The sequence below is a fragment of the Poecilia formosa genome, unplaced genomic scaffold (genome assembly GCF_000485575.1).
Source record: "Poecilia formosa unplaced genomic scaffold, Poecilia_formosa-5.1.2 Scaffold915, whole genome shotgun sequence".
In the NCBI taxonomy this organism is placed as follows: Eukaryota; Metazoa; Chordata; class Actinopteri; order Cyprinodontiformes; family Poeciliidae; genus Poecilia; species Poecilia formosa.
In genome coordinates, this window is record NW_006800854.1 from 12480 (window position 1) to 31581 (window position 19102).

General features: G+C 38.7%; 3 protein-coding genes and 2 long non-coding RNA genes across 6 annotated transcripts; 2 read left to right on the forward strand and 3 right to left on the reverse strand.

Moving 5' to 3' along the window:
• Nucleotides 1–6948: 6948 nt before the first annotated feature.
• On the reverse strand, nucleotides 6949–9102 carry foxi3b (forkhead box I3b). Of its 2 annotated transcripts, XM_007543821.2 has the most exons (3): nucleotides 8895–9102; nucleotides 8269–8818; nucleotides 6949–8158 (listed from the first exon to the last, which is right to left on the reverse strand). In XM_007543821.2, the coding sequence occupies exons 2-3, from the start codon at nucleotides 8780–8782 to the stop codon at nucleotides 7590–7592; spliced, it is 1083 nt and encodes a 360-aa protein (XP_007543883.1). In that variant the 5' UTR covers nucleotides 8783–8818; nucleotides 8895–9102; the 3' UTR covers nucleotides 6949–7589. The 2 variants fall into 2 exon arrangements, with proteins under 2 accessions (XP_007543883.1, XP_007543882.1); XM_007543820.2 differs by having other exon boundaries at nucleotides 8269–9102.
• A 756-nt stretch (nucleotides 9103–9858) lies between these two features.
• On the forward strand, nucleotides 9859–14338 carry LOC107835009 (uncharacterized). The gene is made up of 4 exons (XR_001660837.1): nucleotides 9859–9968; nucleotides 11022–11143; nucleotides 12989–13140; nucleotides 13975–14338. It is a non-coding gene; the product is annotated as an uncharacterized LOC107835009 (long non-coding RNA).
• Nucleotides 10101–10756, forward strand: syce3 (synaptonemal complex central element protein 3). The gene is made up of 2 exons (XM_016667134.1): nucleotides 10101–10399; nucleotides 10532–10756. The coding sequence occupies exons 1-2, from the start codon at nucleotides 10294–10296 to the stop codon at nucleotides 10720–10722; spliced, it is 297 nt and encodes a 98-aa protein (XP_016522620.1). The 5' UTR covers nucleotides 10101–10293; the 3' UTR covers nucleotides 10723–10756.
• Nucleotides 13054–13957, reverse strand: LOC103132076 (uncharacterized). The gene is made up of 3 exons (XR_001660838.1): nucleotides 13716–13957; nucleotides 13401–13548; nucleotides 13054–13145 (listed from the first exon to the last, which is right to left on the reverse strand). It is a non-coding gene; the product is annotated as an uncharacterized LOC103132076 (long non-coding RNA).
• On the reverse strand, nucleotides 14327–18420 carry LOC107832917 (lymphocyte cytosolic protein 2-like). Its single transcript, XM_016667133.1, has 10 exons — nucleotides 17984–18420; nucleotides 16205–16267; nucleotides 16061–16107; nucleotides 15893–15955; nucleotides 15782–15810; nucleotides 15659–15687; nucleotides 14903–15089; nucleotides 14723–14803; nucleotides 14560–14644; nucleotides 14327–14439 (listed from the first exon to the last, which is right to left on the reverse strand). Exons 1-10 carry the CDS (start codon nucleotides 18131–18133, stop codon nucleotides 14328–14330), a joined length of 846 nt encoding a protein of 281 aa, XP_016522619.1. The 5' UTR covers nucleotides 18134–18420; the 3' UTR covers nucleotide 14327.
• Between the last annotated feature and the right edge of the window lie 682 nt (nucleotides 18421–19102).

Sequence of the window (19102 nt, forward strand, 5' to 3'; positions counted from 1 at the left end):
AGCAATGTGTTTTTAAGGATGGCTAATGGTTATCAATGTGAGTGAGCTCCTTTGAACCCAGTGGGACGTATTAATGCAGTGCCAGCTTACTGAACAGGTAGAGACCAACCACTGCATGCTAAGGTGAATCTTCTCACAGTTTAAGGATTCAGAAGACATCCTTTAGATTAGTACAAATCAGTTTTATGTCTCATTCAAACTGAATACAATCAGGTACACTGTCCAATTTACAATGAATAATGTGTAAAAGAAAAGAAAAAACTGGGCTTGTTTACGCATCATAACCAGGTTTGTCTTTTTGTTTCAGAGAACCTGCATAATACACTTTTTCTTTTTCTTAATATATATATAGATANAGTAGATTGTTCAACTACATTTTTGGTTAACAAAAGAAAAAACAAGAAAATTGGGTTGGAAGAAAATTAAATTTGGGAACAAATATTTTCTTGGGTAGCTGGGACACCTTCCACCCAATCACATCAACGTTAGGCATGACTTTCAGAGTTCGGGTCTACTAGTTTTATCTTCTGGATTCTGATTTTTGTTAGGTGTGTTTGTGCCGTCTAGTCTGACCTCGCCCTTTGTTTTGTTCTGTTCCACATCTTGGCTAATTTAATGTCCTATGTGTCAGAGCTAAATAAAGCACATTATTGTAAAGTGGAAAGAAGACTGAACATTGTTTTCTTAGATTGTTTATAATGAATGGAAACCTTGAAAAATGTACCCCCCATTTTCTTGAGTGCACCCTGAAAATAATTAAATGCAGAAGTAACTAAAGCAATAAACCCAGTGCTTCTGTTTGTAATTAAAACTGGATAAATACAGCTGTTCTGTGAAGGCCACAGAGCTGTCACCTGGCCAAGGGAAACATTAATCAGAGAAGCAACTGAGAGGCCTGAGATGACAGGCAGGAGAACATGCTAACGTGACGTCTATTTGTTATGCACTCAGATCTTTCTTCAAGAGCGGCAAAACAATGTCATTCTTGAAGGAAGACATAAGATGTGTTTAAAATGAGCTAAAAGTCATGTAGGACAAACGCCAAAGACATGGACGAAGGCGATGTGGTCCAAACCTGAACGTTCTGCCGTATATTCAGAATCCTATGCGGACTAGCTTGGAGCATTACCATGAACATACCAGTCTGAAACACGGGGGTGGCAGCATTATGCTCTTAAGTGCCTTTCTTCAGTGGAAAAACATAAGCTAGTCAAATTTGATTGTAAGCCTGGAAAAGATACGAAACTCGGGAGGAAGGAGCAGCTAAGTCACTGAGAGGACAGTATGACCTCACGTACAGCTACGTTACAGAGCGAGGCAACGGCAACTTATCAGATCGGATTTTCCAAGACATGCGAGATGTAATTCGTATACACTTGATTCGTCCCCGGGTTCTCTCCCTCCCTCGCTGAAAAGCCCTGTCCATAACTCCATGTGCACTGCATGTTGACATGGAAAATATTTTAGGGTGAAATAGCAATGATTCAAATATACACAGTGTCTCGCTGTGCGCCGTGTTTGTCTTCAAACTTCTCTTTTTCCCAAATCGTGTATATAAACCATGTTTAGGAAAGGAAGATCTCATACTGCCTTATTCTTTGGACTCCAACAGACTGGGACAAGACCGCACAGGTCCACAGAGAAGGAGCTGCTGCATTTTTATGGACTACTACCAAAATGGGACTTCATTGTTGGCTTAATGCCGTTGGACGCTGTGCTTCTAAGTATTCTAGATCTTGTGCAGATTTGTATTTCAAGCAGTATCACGACGATCAGAAGTGTAGAACCGTTAGTAGGAAATATTCGTTCGATATGGTGTTCGGTGCTTGCTAATCCCTTACTTGAACGTTTCTCGCATAGAGACGGCACAGAGTCTGGAAGTTTCCTCTGACCTCTGCAGGAGGAGGCAAACTGAAAGGTTGTTGAGTGACTTCCAAACCAGTAGAAACCCTCTTTTGCTCCTTTCATCACCTGCGTTCGTGTGTCAGGAGTGTGTGTGGGTGTTTACACATAACACCGAGCTGGTGATGCCTTGCAGTGGCGAGGAGGGGGAGCAGGCATGATGCACGTCTTCCGAGGCTTGACGTTCTCCCCTACCGTTTACTAAACAGCCTTGATAGGGCTCCAGTGTTTTAGTAGAAACAGAGGGCATACGTACAAGCGTGTCCTGGTGTGTTTTGGGTTGCGTCGGTACCAAGAATATTGGCCTTCAGACCAGGAAACGGTTACTGAAGGTGACACCGTGGACGTCTTCTAACTGAGGGCAGAAAGTGCAATCCTTTTGTGCAAATTCAGAATCAGGACAGGTCTCACACAAATCTGATATGCACGTCAGTTGTAGGATATCATTCTTTGCTTGAGTTAGTATTATAAACACCACACTGTTGCATGCACCTCACACAGAGACTTGTACAGAAATGCGAGTGTGTGCGAGTGCGTGTGTGCGTTCCGTTACTTCGACAGGTGTGGGGAAGACTGCCACGAGCCAAGCAGCAGGTGGAGAGGAGGAGGATTTTAATAGATTTAATCGTATCACTGTGTTTAGCAATCATTTTCCTGCCTTAGGCAAGGAGCTAAAGTAACACGCGAGTGATGGATTATGAGCTAGGGTATCCCTCAAACACTGAGAGGTCGGTTCATCCCTCATGTGGATTAACCACAACTGACTCACATCTTATGACTTGTGCCATAAGCACTATAATTTTCTGCCACTTAAGTAAAACCTATGTAAACTCTGACAGGTGATGGCAGTTGTAAAGAAGTGAAAGTGCTGCACCGGCTGAGGGAAAGCGGGGGGAAAATTCCGGGAGGTAAAAACATAAATGTGTCAAACGTACTTTTCAGTCAAAAAAAAAACAAAAAAAAGGGGGAGAGGTGGGATCATTCGGTGCAAACCGAACAACAGGGAAAACGATAAGGGAAGTCCCAAGGTTCGGAGGCAAACCGACATGTGGGTTTTATTAAAAATCAAAGTGACTTTGGCTGCGGGGAGTCAAGTCTCTTCTGTTTTACCGTTTGTCTACAAACCCTCATCTACGACATCAGCCCGTCTCTCAGCTTTTCATCCTCTTCCAAGGTGTGATTAGCAGTTGGAAAATTTGCATCGGTTTTAAACTGCCTGAATAAGACGGCTCCGAGGAATTTCTGCTGTTAATGAAGTCACCAAGGCTGAAGCTCTTAAAATGTTTCAGTTGGCACAAGGAGAGAGATCCCGCTGGATAGGTGGATGGCTGGGGAGGGAAGGGAGCCCAGTTGTTCTCCGTGCACCTATCGGTACTTGTCAGCACCAAGTCTGAACGCGAAATGGGGAGAAACGACAAAACATAACAGAAGGTGGTGTATGTTCAGTTTAGAAAACTGTCTGACATGCACAATTTATATGAGAGAGAGAGAGAGGGATTGTTTTTTTCTGAGCAGATTTTTTTCTTTTCCATAGTGATTATTTTTGCCCCTCTCCCTAATCACAGAGAAAAAAAAAATTCGTTGGATTTACACAATGAAAACATTGTTTTATTGCTGACAAGCTTTTCTGTGTTCCCACTGGTAATTATTTTGTGGTTTTTTTATTTATTTAGTTTTTGTTAACGATGAACTCCATGTGTTTGAGATTGGAAGATCCGCTCACTTCCCTCAACTGAGACTGGTAAAATAATAATAATAATAATAATAATAAACAATAATTTAAATCTAATTCTGTTAGGGGTCAGATCTGCATTATATCAGCTTTTGACTAAACCCCCCTTACAGAGCTAACTTGCAGATCTAATTTGAGAAAAAAAAACCCCTCATAAACCCACCCCATTCAAATAAAGGTGGAGAAAAGAAAATATAAGAAAAGGAAAGAAGAGAAAAGAAAAGAAAAGAAAAGAAAAGAAAGTCACCCCTTGAGATATCAGGACATTTTCAGTCAAACTCATTGGGGCATCATTAGATCTTTCAGCAGGATCTAAAATGTATGACTCAAGTTTTCAAAGTTTTTAGTCTTTCAATATTTCCTTAAAAACTACTCCAATAAAATACATATTTATTTTAAGATTTTTTATTTTTATTTTTTATGTTTCTTACATTTGATGACGGGATTTCAACATTCAGATGTTTCTTATATCCCTCATTTCTATCATTTGGACATAAACAACTCAAAACAGCAACTTTCTATTTTCCTTGCCCAACTATACTGGCTCCCTTATAAGTTTCGACTTGAGAGAAAAATGATCCTTAAACAAAGACCCCCACCCCTCCAACTATCTATTAGCCTTTATACCTGTTGGTCCCTAGGGCGTAACTGGGGGGGTACACCACCTATCTTCGGTTATTACTCTGTAAAAACAACTGCAAACCCAGGACAAGTCTTACCACAACCCCCACCGGCCCTACAGACAACATTTAGTTAAAAACGCTGAAAAAAAGAGACTTTCTCCTCCTTTCTCTTAACAGAATGTAAATCTGGTTGCAAAGGGAAAAATAACATACAGAATCATATGCCAAATATTTCCATTTTGCTAAAACTTGGATAAAGCCAAAAAAAAAAAAATGCTCTCAGGCTGCTGGTACAAGCTTTTTGTTTTAAGTCCCACACTTTTATTAGTGGTACATCCAGTAAAAAACGGCTTGACTCATCAGACTGAGCTACATGAATTCATGTTTTCAAATTTCATACGGATTTTATTATCTGTTTGAAGGCAACTTCTGTTTTTGCTTGAAATGTGGGTGTTGTCGAGAAATTGATTGATTTTAGATGGTTTTCTTGTTGTTTTCTTTTTTTTTCATGGCACAGTTTGACTCATGACATTTCACACAGTTAAATCTGATATGGGCAAAAACCCAACACCATTGAGAAAGCAGGAATCTGTGATCCATGCAAGAGAGACCTTGTCTCCTTTTCTTGTTATTGTTTTGAAATCAGTTATGCAAATTTTAACAGGCTGACCTCCTTCCCCTGAGACATTTTCCATTAGTGCCAAGATGGTAAATTCCACTTGATTCACCTGAAAGACTATTTTTTTCTCTTTTTTCTTTCTTTCTTCTCTTCTTTTTTCCTTCTCTCTATCTTTCTTTCCTTCTTCTGCTCTGTCTTTCTTTCGTTGTCTCTTCCTTTCTTGTGTTTAATGTAAATGTCGGTCTTGCTGCCTGTGTTTCAGGGTAAATAAAGGCCTAAGGGAGACATCAGTAAAAGGACTTTTCTTCTTATTTATGCAGCACACATAGAGACGAGTCTCTGACCAAAATAAAACCAGATAAGATTATCTGATTTTATTTTTTCCTCATCTTCAGCTCAGTGTAATTGCTATTACAGCTGGAGGTGACAGACGGTGCTATTCAGGACTTAATTTTAAACATCATAATTAAGTTTTTTTTTTTTTTTAGATATTTTATTTGGATGAATTATATTGTATGATTCTGAAGACTATAAAGGAGCCGTAGGATGTCACTCAGATTGGAGGCTTAGTCAAAGTTTTCAGAATTCATAAATAGGCCTAATTAATAATGAAGGCACTCTGCCTTTCTTCTTATAATTCTTTACAATTACGTTTATCACAGACAAATGCAGTCATGGTAAGAAAGAACACTGTCTTTCAAGCCTTGGGTTTGACATATTAGCATATGAAACAGATTCCACGCTGTCCTTATTTATCAAACAAATCTGAAGTGAAAATAGTAAAACTATGAGAGAAAACTAAGTACCTCCTTGCTGCTTCCATCAGAATGATGTGAGAAAGCAGCAGCCAGCCGCTGTTAACCACATGTTAAGGTAGAAAACAAATTACAGTGTATGACTGTTTTCAATAAATTATTTTCCAATTATTTTTTATGCACTCAAAGATTCAGGGAACAATAGAATAGAATAGAATAGAATAGAAAGTTGAGGCCATTTTTTTCCATACCTGTGTAGATCTGGCCTATGAAAGCTCAGCATTGCTGTACCATTAATGACTCAATGCAATTGACTGTCATCTGTTGCTGTTTTCTTCACTTTTAGATGGTTTGCTGCAAGGTCAGGGGATTTTTGCACTTGGCTGAGTTTAGAAAACTTTTTTTTACCACTTTGAATAATAAACTGAACTTGGCAATATTGTTCAAAAGACAGGATGAAATGTAATGGATGTAACTGACTATATAGCTGCCTATGTCGTTGGATTTAATTGACAGCATATTCCTGTATATAAATTGGATTTTTTATTTTTATTTTTTGCAAAGTGCCTGGAAACAACATAAATAAACAAAATTGAAGTATATCAAGATAATAAAGAGGGTATTGCATAATACAGGAAAATTTAAAGTTGGTGTCTGAACTTTGCGGTTTAAATCAGTGTTAAAACACCTGGTAAATAAGTTGTCTGTCCTTGTCACTGACATGTACACACAGAGGACAGGAGGGCAAATGGTCATAATGATCTTATTCAGAATGTTCTATATATTGTGTATATACAGTAATAAAATTTACTATTGTATATGTATAAAACTTAGATAAGATCATTTTATTAACACATTTGCTATTTTTCTTTTCTTTATGTATTTTGTTTAATCTCCTTAATTTCAAACATCGGTTTTACTGCTTATCTCCATTTCAAAGTTTTCATTCAGTCAGCAGTATCTGTGTGTGGGACACCCACAGATTTTACTGTGTCGTGCTGAGGAGGGAAAAAAGCATGGGAATGTAGCTTTTCACCGTTTAGGAGAATCAGTTAACTATCCATCAACAAAGATCAGGTTACACTGACAAGTTGGTTCCACACTACTGGTCATTGCTTTCACTGACGGGGCAGTTTTTTTGTTGTTTTGTCAGTGTTTATGGTCTCACTTTCTCTTTTTATAGCCTTTTTGTAGATGTCTAAATAGATGTATGGGTCTGATGTTAGATGATAGATTAATAGATAAATAGATATATTTATTACTTCATAAATGCTTAATCCCGGTACGGCCTATTTTAAAAAATTATGAGAAGAAAGATGTATATCAAAAAGATTTTATTAATGGTAAAAACACAATATACAGCATGAAGCCACACCTTATTAACTCCTTCTGTTTAACAAAACTTTTACAAACAAACCAACAATTAGGTGTAACAAACTTGAACAAGTGAACATATTTACACAGTACAACTACCACCATTATATTACACTCCCAGACTGTAAATGAATCCAATTGTTGCAGTACTAAAAACAATGACAGTCTCACTACTACTTGTTTATTATTTTTGCACAGGAACAACACAATCTTGACATCACTGTAATTCAACTACCCCTCTTAATAAGCTGTCTGTCAGCGCTGAACGGCATGGTGTCAGCAGATTAGAGCTTCGTCAGCTAAAGTTTACGCAGCTCTCGCAGAGATATATCTGAAATAAAAGCTGACAGGATCTGATAGCAAGGCAAGCCCCTTTTTTTACAGTTGGACAATGTAAGGCCACTACACCTGAATCAGCTTTTTTTGTGGGAATCGAGCACCGTTTAGTACGCTCATGTGTTATAGCACTTTCACCTGTCTATGTCAGCAAAAAGACACTATGTTTTGCCAAAACGAATACCAGACATTTGAAAGATCCTTCTAACAGTTTTTCCTAAGACATCATTCCCACCCCTTACGTCTCCTTAAACCTCTGTGCCGTCTCGATGATAAATGATTCCAGTGGAGCTCAGAGAAGGATAGAAATGCCCACTGGACCCAGTGTACTGGCTCAGAATGGGGCTAGAGTAACCTAAAGAAGAGTGGGACGGTGAGGATGTGAGCACAGAGGGAGCTGGTACCTGTGGTACCCACTCTGAGACACCTGAGTTGGGGGAATAGTTGCTAAAGTTTCCTGGCTGGGTGGGTCTGTGCGGTCCATCTAGGGGGAGGTTAATCTGCAGCGGCCTGGCCAACCCATCTCCCCCAACCTCGTTTGCTGCTCCAGTAGAAACTGTAGACATTTCGGACAAGAAGCTACTCAGACACGGCGTGGGACCCGACAGTGAAGGGGAGGGGATTCTGTCCGGTGTCGGGGACATGGCAAGGGCAGGGTGTTTGGGGCTTCCCCGTTCACTGTCTCCTGACTCTGGAGCCCCTGAAGCGCCGTCACCACTGTTGAGGGAGTCAGACTTTCTCTTCCTTTTACGGCGAAAGTTTCCATTGTCAAACATCTTCTCACAGTTCGGGTCAAGTGTCCAGTAGTTGCCTTTACCTATTGGACAAGATGCAGTTTAAATTTAAGATCAAACAACAAAATGCATGACTCAGTCAAAAACTATCCGAGTACAACGATAAAGACACAATTTGATCTGAGTGTGTTACCTGGATCGTCTTCGTCTCTTGGCACTTTTTTGAAGCAGTCATTGAGTGACAGGTTGTGTCTGATGGAATTCTGCCAGCCAGCTTTACTCTTGTTATAAAAAGGAAAGTTATCAGCAACATATTGGTAAATCTGACTCAGTGTCAGTCTCTTGTCTGGTGCTCCATGGATAGCCATTGCAATCAGAGCAGAGTAGGAATAAGGTGGCCTGACCAGCTTCATCAGATCTTCTTGTGAGGGAAGTGAGAACCAGCTTAGTTCCCCCCCTGGACCGCCAGGTCCAGCTGGTCCCAGGTAGGGTCTTTGCATGCCGTAGTGCTGAGGTACAAACGGTGGGCCTGGATTCCCGGGTGGACCATTGCTGGACAGGTACGAAGAGGAGTTGATCCCGGAGCTGTTGAACCAAAGGTACGGGTTTGGAGATGAGGTGGTGTAGTCGCTCAGTTCATAGGAAGAAGGAGCTGTCCGCTGAGGACTCGGCAGGGACGGAGGAGGGTAGTAGCATTCACCGTACATGCTGAGCTCTGGCGGTTCCTGGCCTAAACTTGGAAACTGTGGACCACAACGAGGAGGTGACTGGTTCTGGGTCTCAAATGAAGACATCATCAAGTTTCTTTCCACCTCTTACCCTCTTCTGATCTGTCTGTTTGTTGTTGTCCTTCCTCTTCGGCTAAAATTACTGACAGTTGTGCCAGTTCCTGAAAGTCTTTCTTTTTCAGTACTCAGTGAAATATTGACTGGTCATCAAAATAGGTTTTTCTTAGTTTTAAAGTTGAGGACTGTTCTTCTCCAATCCTTCCTTGTCTGCTTGTCCTTGCTCTATGTCAAGGTGTCACCTGTCACAAGTATATATCTTCTCATTTGGCCCGCCCCAGTGTATCTTGATTGGTGCTTTTTCTAAGGTGAGAAGCCTATGGGTTTCTCTCTTCTTTTTTTTCTGTTGTCAGCTAATTCAGTTCCCTGAGGGGGTTTTGTTCACTCTCACTTAAATAATTTTCCACTCAATTTGATGGCATGGCATAAACTCATTTCAGATTTCATTTTTTTCTTTTGTGTGCACAATTGGCTACAAAACACTTAGAAATGTACAAGCTGAAAACATCAGTTTATTTAAAAAAATTAAAAAGTGTTTAGAATAAAACTTCTGTTTTTTTATTGTTTTTTTCCATACAAATATATTCCCATGTTTTTGTACTTTTATGTTTATGATTTTTTTCTCAGCACAATCTAAATGATCAGATTTACAAAACATGCACAGTCTCATGGTTAACATAGACATATAATGCAAAATAAAAAAAGAAACAGGGAAGGCAGCTATCAGTTAAGCTGAAGGCTTTGTGCTAGTTGGAAGCTCCCTAAATCAAATTTTGTGTGGGACCCCAACTCAATTTTTCATCAAAATGAGAAAAGCATGAAAAAGTAAATTGTTTATTATGTTTGTAATGTGATTTTCCTTTTCCCAAGAGGTAAGAAGTAACAAACACTTGCTTTATACATGAATTAATGTGAAAATACAAATTTCAGAATTTCTAAAGCGGGACTTTAATTGACGTTTTATCAACATATTTTAGCATTTAATAGCTTGCTTTTTAAGGCAGGCAATGTGATAGGCAGACAAAAAAAAAAAAGAAGCTGGAAGTTCGCGCGCACGTTATAAATTAGCCGAGAACTTTCTTTTTGAGCTCCGAACCGGTTTTCGACGGTGAGTTTTAAACTCTGGTTAAACTAATAAACAGTATTAAAATTTAAGTAATGGAACAACTCCAAAAATAAGCTTCAGTAAGTAATTATCGTGTTTTGTCATGACGTTAAATTACCCCGTTTTACCTGCAGCTGCTGCCGTGCTAACATAAAAGGTCTTGCTAACCCAACAGTCTTAACGGTTTTCTCTAGGAGCGCAATATAAAAAGCACAACTCATTAATGACATTAATGACTATAACTTTGCTGTGACGTCTTTGTGTGGTTTATTTAAAAGAAACGACATAAGCCATGTCTTTAAATCAGTGCTACCCGTACATAATATAGATGGAGGATTCATCATGTCCTACGGTGCCTTCACGGAGCAACACCGACATGTATAAACTGAATAAGGAGTTGGAGAGAGTGATTGAGGATGTTGAGGACATATCAGGTGTGTAGCCGTTATATTTAATCGCATTGCGAGCCACTCATATTGTTACAGCTAATTGCGCCATAATGGGGGAGAAAAAAAAAGTTCCATTAATTTAACAGCGTGTGTTTATACATCTATGTCCACCCGCAGTGCAGCTGACCTGGATGGCTTATGACATGGTGACGCTGCGGACCGGTTTCGAGGGGGAAGCGTGTATGCGGGAGCTGCAGGAGGCGTACAGCAGATGCAGGGCGGCTGTCTTTGGGGAGGCTGTACCGCAGCCGCAGATGGAAGCTGGTGCTGAGAAAGCTGACTCATCACAAAGTCAAACTGTAGATTAAGTCTATTAAATTACACTCTGATTTATTGCTCCCATGTCAAAGTGGAGTAGCTATGACTTATTTACATGAGTTTCTCAAGTTTTAAACTGTTCTATTCTGTTTGGATGAATACTTTAAATAAAGAAGCTAATATATTTAACAAGGTGATGTGTCATTTTTTAATCACTGACTTGAATTAAATTTTTATTTTTATATACAACAATCACAGCACAGTAACATTACTTTTAACATTGACAGTGGTTATTCTCTTATGCCAGACTGGTGTGTGCACATAGTTTGCATCAAATGTTCTCTTGTAGCATTTTTCAGATGGAAAACGCAGAGAAAGAAGAAGAACAAGTTACTACCCCTATCGGCACTGCTCTGGAAAACATCCTGAGAGGCTTAGACTCGCTGTCCAACAACATGGATCAATTGGCATGTATGTTTTAACTTTTTATCCCCTCAGTTTACATTTCCCACAAAAAGTCTAAAGACATCTGCTTTTCCATTTCTGAGACGTGATACACTTGGAATATTACAGCAGTTTTTATATTTTCCTATAGATTCAGATGTCAGCAGTCCAAATTGGCATTAATTTGACAGCGCTGTCTGTCAGATCATGAGTTGCTGATGTGTAGATAGGGGTAACTGAAGGATTTTCACGCAGATGGCTTCCTTGTCAGTCGCTCTGACGTCGTTGCAACTTAAAATCTGCCTCAGGCGATGGTTGTGGTTAAGTTGGCAGTCAGAGCAGCATGCTCTTTTTTATCTCGCTCACTTATAGCCATCTGCTCCTTTCAGACTCAAAGTGGGATTTTCTAACTAAATTTGCTGGATGCTTGGACTTGGACTTCGTTGTGATAGTGTGTGTGGTTTTGTCTCTTTATGACAAATAATTGTTTTGGATTTTCTAAAACTTGTTATTATTTTGTCATATGAAGGAAGACTAAATTTGTGATTATAGTGCCCTGCAGAAGTTCTACTAACTCTTGAGCTTTTATACATTTTGTCACCTTACATCACATTAAAACTTTTGCATTTATTTTTATATGATTAAGAACAGTGCTGTGCATTTGTATTCAGTCTCCCCGGGTGAATACTTTGTAGAATTCCATCCTGCTGAAATCACAGCTGCAAGTTTTCAGTGAGTGTTTTTACCGGCGTTGCACATACCGAGGCTGACATTTCTAATTCTTCTTCTTTGTATTGGATGGAGAGCACCTGTTAGCAGCAGTTTTTAGGCTTTCCCACATATTTTTTTATCTAGTTTCAGGTCTGGATCTCAACTAAGACGTTCTAACAGATGGAAATGCTTTGATCTGGACCCTCTGGCTTTATTATTTGAGCCATTGTCCTCTTGGAAAGTAAACCAAATTGTTTTGCAGTCTCTAATATGGTTTCTTCCATAACTGCCTGTTTTATTAAGCTCCATCCATCTTTCCATCAAGTTGGATCAGTTTCCCTATCCTTGCTGCCACTACCATGTTTCCTAGTGGGAAATGAATGTGCACTGTGCAGTTTTTGACACACAATGTTTTGCATATAGGCCAAAAGGTTCATCCAACCAGAACGGCATCTTTCACATGTTTTGTTGTGTGCTCTGCATGGCTTGTGTCCAACTCTTAAGTCTTACATCTTTCTTTCAGCAACGACTTTCTTATTCCCACGCTTAAATAAAACTTTTTTTTTGGATTATCGCAAGGCAAACAATTGTGAAATCTGTTAGCAGATTTTCCCACTTGAGTTGTGTAACTCTGCTGATTTTAGCTGTGCTAAATTTTATTTACCAGAATATAGATGTGCTACTTTGTGTTGGTCTATCACATAAAGTTCGTTAGCTAGTGATTAGACTGCGACAAAACATAAATAAAAGTTCAAGGCGAGTGAATGGCTTAGCATGACACTATACTTTCAAAACATTTTTTTGTGTCAAGTCAAATCTGAAATTCCCTAGACCTTCTTAGACATGATTATATGAGCATGTGTTGCTTTTTCTGTGCGAGCTCATTTGTTTGTACTCATCTTTTTGTGTACAAAAGCATCATCCACTATAAGTCACGCTGACAAGGAAGTAACAACAAGCGATCATCAAGATGTCAGCGAGCAAATGAAGTCCAGCAAATCTGAGTCATGACAGACTGATGCAGTTTGTAATTGAAGGAGGGAATAAAAAGATACACTGTGTATACAATTACATTTTTCCCTACGTGGATTGCTTTAGCTGCAATAACAGTTGCCATTGACCCGAGGCTACAGTGACAAATGATACTGGGTTTCTCTGCAGTGCGAACCCATCTGAAACAGTGCGATCTGCTCATCTCTGTTAGCCACCCTGACAAAGCGGTATTTCTCCAAGAAAAAAAAAAAATCCCAGAAGCGGTGAAGCAGCAGCAGCAGACCAGACTTTGAGCCTAACCTGAGGCGTGAGGAGCAGAGGTAATCTGTGTGGAAAAAAGTGCATAATTAAAAAAAAAGAAAAGATATCCAACACCTAAGCCAAATAAAGGGTTCTCATTTCTGTTTTTTAAGAGAAAGAGTTAAAGCAGTAAATATGATAATTACATAACAATGACCTTTTGGGATTTTGAATATTGTGACATTTATTTCAGAGCTTATTAAAACATCTAAGAAAAGCAACACACATGTATGCAAAAAATTTGCATGCATGGAAGACAGAAACATATGCGAGCACTCACGTTAAGCCTGCTGTTGGCGTGGTCAGAGTCCCGCAGGGTGCAGCAGACAGCACTGCGGCTGCTCCTCAGAGCACTGGTCTGTGGCATCTTTGAGCAGCAGCGGGGTGCTCATGTGATGGATAATCATCTCCTTCACCCTGAGGAAGCTCTAAAGCACAACAGCACACACTGAAAATGACGGGGACCTAATGACGCAGCGCAGCACAAGTCGGCATCACACATTCCCTGAGGTGTGCCGCAATATGTGAACTTTTCAGTTAAATAAAAGAGAGCATTTTTTTTTTTTTTTTAGGTTTGCAGTGCATTTTAGCTCACCTTAGTGTTGTTTGTGCCATTTCCGAGGAAATAGAAATCATTTTGTCTCTGGATCTTAATGTTGAAAATCTTGCCTTGATTTAGCAGCATCAGAGTGTAGGGATGTTGTGTTGAGCCGTGTGAGCTGTCCCTCACTAAGAATGCTCCATCCTTCGAGAGATGAAACCACACATGAGAATTGCTGTTTTTGGGGGTTTTTTTTTAAATGTCTCGCTGAAATGTGTGCATCTCTCTGTGTGTCTAAATATTTTATCAACAGAGAAAATGATGCAGCATCGAACCTTGTTCACCTCCCAGAGAGAAACTTCAGCCTGGTTTCGAGTTATCCTTCCCTTGTACCAGCTGGGATCCAAACCCTGGATTCACAGCGAGAGAAAAGCCACAGTAAAACACAAACATATTTTTTACATTTCTGCTTGATATTTTCACAGTTGTAGAGACAGAATATGTACCATGTATACTAAAAGTAACCTGATTTGTTAAAACAAAAGTGTTTTTAAGTTCTGTATCAGACTCGGAAAAGGTTTTTGCTGTTGTATTGTACAACATCGCCATCTGCTGTTTTGACTCTGAAAATGCACTTTTTTGTGTAACTAACTTCAATATAAATCCCTACCATTTTACCTGTACTTGTTGCTTATTGACATGTCCTGTTGTTCTTGTTGGTTGGTTTGACAGAACGTGTGATGTTGGTACAGGAACATGGGGAGTTATATTATTTGCCCTGAAAAAGAAGAAGTAAAAACAAATGAAGAGGAAAAAAAAGATGAGGACAGATAAATAACTTTAAACCCCAATAATTCTTTTTTTTTATTTTATTGTTTTTATTTTATTGTTATTTTACCTGTTAGACACATGTCGCTGCGGGACTGTTGGTAGCGGGCGCCTTCTGGTAAGTGTGCCGGTATCCAAAGCAACACTGCCCTCTGCTGGGTAATTATAGGTAATGTGAAATTTAAAGAAATGCTTTAGCAACATGTAAACTTCCTTTTATGAACTGTATATACCTAAGCGTGTAAAGGCTCTCTGGGGAACCGGAGGTTTTTCTGGCTTCTTATTTGCGGCCCGTTGAAAATTAGATGAGTGAGCTGAAATGAGGAATAGCAAACATTAATTGGTTCTGAAGTAAACACAGTCAAAGTTTCTGTGCTTTCGACACATTTCTCCTCATGGAAGCTTTTCATTACCTGTGGGAAGACTGTGAACTTTAGACACCCTCTGGGGGTCAGGCAGTGAAAAGACTGGATGAAGCCTGTGATCTTCTCTTGCTTTGGCTTTATGCAGATTATCTGCTGTGAGTGGCTCAGTAAGAGGAACAATGTAGTTTCCATCTGCTGCTTCTTCGTTAAACTCCTCATAGTCACTTTCACTGTCCTAGTCAGAGGAAAGAGATCTGACTTAGCTAATATGCGTGTAAAGTTTGATCATAATAATTATATTACACCTCTTTGTGTCACATGGGAAATTTGGTAACACTTTCTATGACGGGGTGTGCATAAGACTGACATGATACTGTCATAAACGTGACAGTGTCATGAACATGAAGGACTCTTTATGAATGTTGTCATGAAGTGTCATTCGGTAAATAATGACACATTTAATGCAAAGTTGCTTTAAAAGTTGCATTGAAAGTCCATTAAAAGTGCTAACTTTGCATTAAAGTGTCATTATTTACAAAATAATGCAACGTTGGGACTTTTAATGGACTTTCAATGCATCTTTTAAAGCAACTTTACATTAAAAGTGTCATTTACCGAATGACACTTCGTGACAACAGTCATAGACATTTGTAAAGACTCCTTCATCTTCATGACAGTGTCATGTCGGTCTTATGCACACTCCGTCAAATAAAGTGTCACTGAAAATTTTATTGCTTAAATGTAATATTTGTTTTTTTTTGTAACTAAAACAAACAAAACAGAACTACATATTGTTTCACTTACATGCTCATCCCAGACTTTTTCACCTTGCACTGTATAGAAATGAAAATTAATTAGATTGCTATCAAATTGCAAAAAATATGGTTGATTAATTTTATTTGCAAAGTTTAAGGGATGGGTTTTTACCTTCTGTAAGATGATTTCTTTTCTTAGATCTGCACATTAAATGAAGGTGAGTTCTCCTTTTTTGTGGTTAGTTTCAATTTCAGATTACATAAATAACATCTCTTTACTTACTTGGAACCAAAACTCTTCCTCTTTTCTTGCTTATTGACATCTCTTTGAATTTTTGCAAGTATTCTGCAAACCGTGGGAGCCAAACAATCAGTATAATATCAACAGTTTAAACTTGTTGCACTACGACCTGCTCTGATTCTAGTTAAATAACATTTATGCCAAACTCACGGGACGTAGGTGATTGGAAACACTTGAAGATCACGCTGGATCATATGCTAAATGAGTTGCATGTTTTGGAAATAAGAAAGTCTGTTACTCATCAAGATAAATACTCAGAATGTTGAAGACCGCGAGAGCTGAAAAGTAACTCACCAGAAATTGTGCTCCAGTTATGCCCCTCTTCAACACTACATTGTCACAGCCGAATAACTTGAGCTGAGAAAACAAAAACATATGTTTTATGAAGCACGAAGTAAAGGTTTTAACATACAGTTCTATGCTCATTTTGGACTGAAAATAAAGCTGCCTTTCTTGTTTGGAGCATTCTTTTGTTAATGAACTGCAATTAGGATCAATTCAATGCAATGACGAAACAACTTCTGCTCTTTGCATTCTCAGGTTTGCCATCATTTCCAGGAAAGGTACTGTCTTTAATATCTTAGAATCGCATAAATGCAACGTTAAAAACAACAAACGACACAGTACGATCTGTCGTTGCACCCTATAAAAGAATCGAAACCATTACAGCATTCAGTCAAATTGAACATCATGAAGTATGAGCACTTTTATTAAAGCAGTGGTGTAGCATTTGCCAAGCCAGTCATGCTCAGCCGTGTCTTGATGCCATGGAGCGAAGACTCGCTGAACGCACAACTGTTTCTGCCCACGTTACTGCTAAAGTCATTTCCAAAATAACATCAAATGCATCGTTTTAAAGTAAAAGGAAAAAAGAAGATATTCAACTGCAAAACATGTTGGTTGTTAAAACACACAGAAAATTAGCCAATCACATAGCAGCAACTCGTTGCTTGCATCTAGAGTTTGGTAAAGACGATTTCCTGAACTTAAAACCAAGCATCAAAATAGGGGGTAAAAGTAACTTTAAATGACCTTGGACATAGATGACAGAAAGGTAACATTTTGTCAAATAACTCGCTGCACATCAATCCTTGAAGGACATTCGCTATAGGAGCAGAAGAGCACGACAGATACCACACCAAAGAAAAACAAACTGAGGACACATTTTGCTTAAACTCACTAAGATTGGATTATAACAGTTTAGAAAAACACTCCTGGGTTTGATGTGTCAAGTTTCTAGATGTCACAAGTAGCAGAACCATCCTGCCTTATATCAATAGTTTAGGGTTATGGTGGTAGTATAATAGAGATGAAAATTGTTTCTTGACATACTTTGGGTGCAGTTGTAACCACTGAGCATTGTTTGTCACATCCCACCTGAATATTGTTGGTGACCAAGACCATCCCTTTATGACCATCTTTTTTTGGGATTTGCAGATTTACAACGTGGATGTATAGCCAACTAATCAGGTCATGATGATTTGACTTCAAGCAAACCAAAAACTGTGAAGGAATGTTTCTGACATCTTCCTCAATCTGCGCCATCAAGAATAAGGGTGGTTTTAAGGGCAAAAGGGGATTAAACTTGATGCTAGAAAAATGTCCCCAAGCCCATGTAGTTGCTTGTCTTCTCTGTTTGCTGTTACTATTTGCTGAGTTCACACCATCCCATGTTTAAGAAAGTTACAGAGTCTCAAATGTCGCAGGCCAGTTGTAGTGAATCAAAATAAGCATTTATCATTGGGGTGGAACAATCTAAATGAGGAAAAGGTTGCAACACGTAAGACTATCTCTAGCAGATTATTTCTGCTAGAGATAGTCCACAAGCCTTTAAAATTTGCTGTATCTTTCATAAACACCCATTTTGGCTTCTAAATAAACACCAATATCATATGTAGCTTATTTGAAACTTTGCAGAGATCATTTATTGTGGTGTTTAAAACCTCTGAAAAATTCAACACACTGTGACATTCTAGCTGATATGCTAAATTCACTTCACCTACTTCAAGTAATAGACTGTAAAATTATCGTAAAACACTGGAGCATAACTTTCTTTCGCATGAATCAACTCACCTGTCTCATGTAGTCTGCTAACTTTTTTGGCTCCCACGCCATCACGTCTTCTTTAATGGGACCGTCGGTTAAACTCATCTTTACTAAATACCAGATTAACAACAAATGAAGCTTGCTGGGTTGTCTCCAAATTACAAAAGACCTAACCATAAAGTCTAAGACTTTAGAAGTACCTCCTCTGCCAAGGAGACTTTTGACATCCTCTTCTTACCTCTGGTCTAATTAAAGAATGTTTCAGTGGTCATAAAGGGCTATCTTTAGAGCAGTTAGTCACTGCAAAGTGTAATGCCTCTAAGCACAAAGCCTGCTGATTTCCTCTTGCATGCTAGTATACACTGTAATAAGTTTGCAAGTTCTGTAAGCACTTTAACAACAGACATTTAATCTACACATTTCTTAAACAGGTATAGAACTGGTCAGGTTTAAATAAATTGTGAATGTTCAAGCTCTTTGATTATGCTTTTCCTACACAGAGCAGAGTGTGTTTCTTACATACTTTGCTCTGTGTGGTCACAGGAAACACAGAGCAAATGTTTCCTTGCTGTGAAAGAACTAAACACTTTCCCACATTTTGTGTAGGATAGTGCGTTTCCTGCACACTTTGCTCAGACATTAAAAAATAGCATCCTGTCATTTTATATTACCAGAGCAAAGTAAATTTTTGAGCTTAATTTTAATGGTAATAACCTTTACTGCAAATCTGTTATTTTGCTCAAATAGAATATCTCAACATGGACGATTTTCAGCTGTAGGCATTTTATATTGAAATATACATCTTTTAATACTTTTTATGGAGTCAGTCATAAAATGTATTTATGACTTTTTATAATACAGTAATTAAGAAGCAAACAAGGCACCACTTAAAGTAGCATACATTCTTTCTATTCTAGGGTTCTATGTCTGAAAACATGCTCATGAAATCTTTACCATGTCTTACTTTTTTGTCGATGCAACCCTACAACACCTTACGACGTATAATGACATCCTGTCACTGAGTAGTTCTATGAATCACCTTTACCTTACTTTGTCACCTTTATTTTGAAACCCACAAACATTCAATGTAACCAGTTACCATCAGAAGTAACTACATTTGTAAACAGAGTGCACTTCTTTATAATT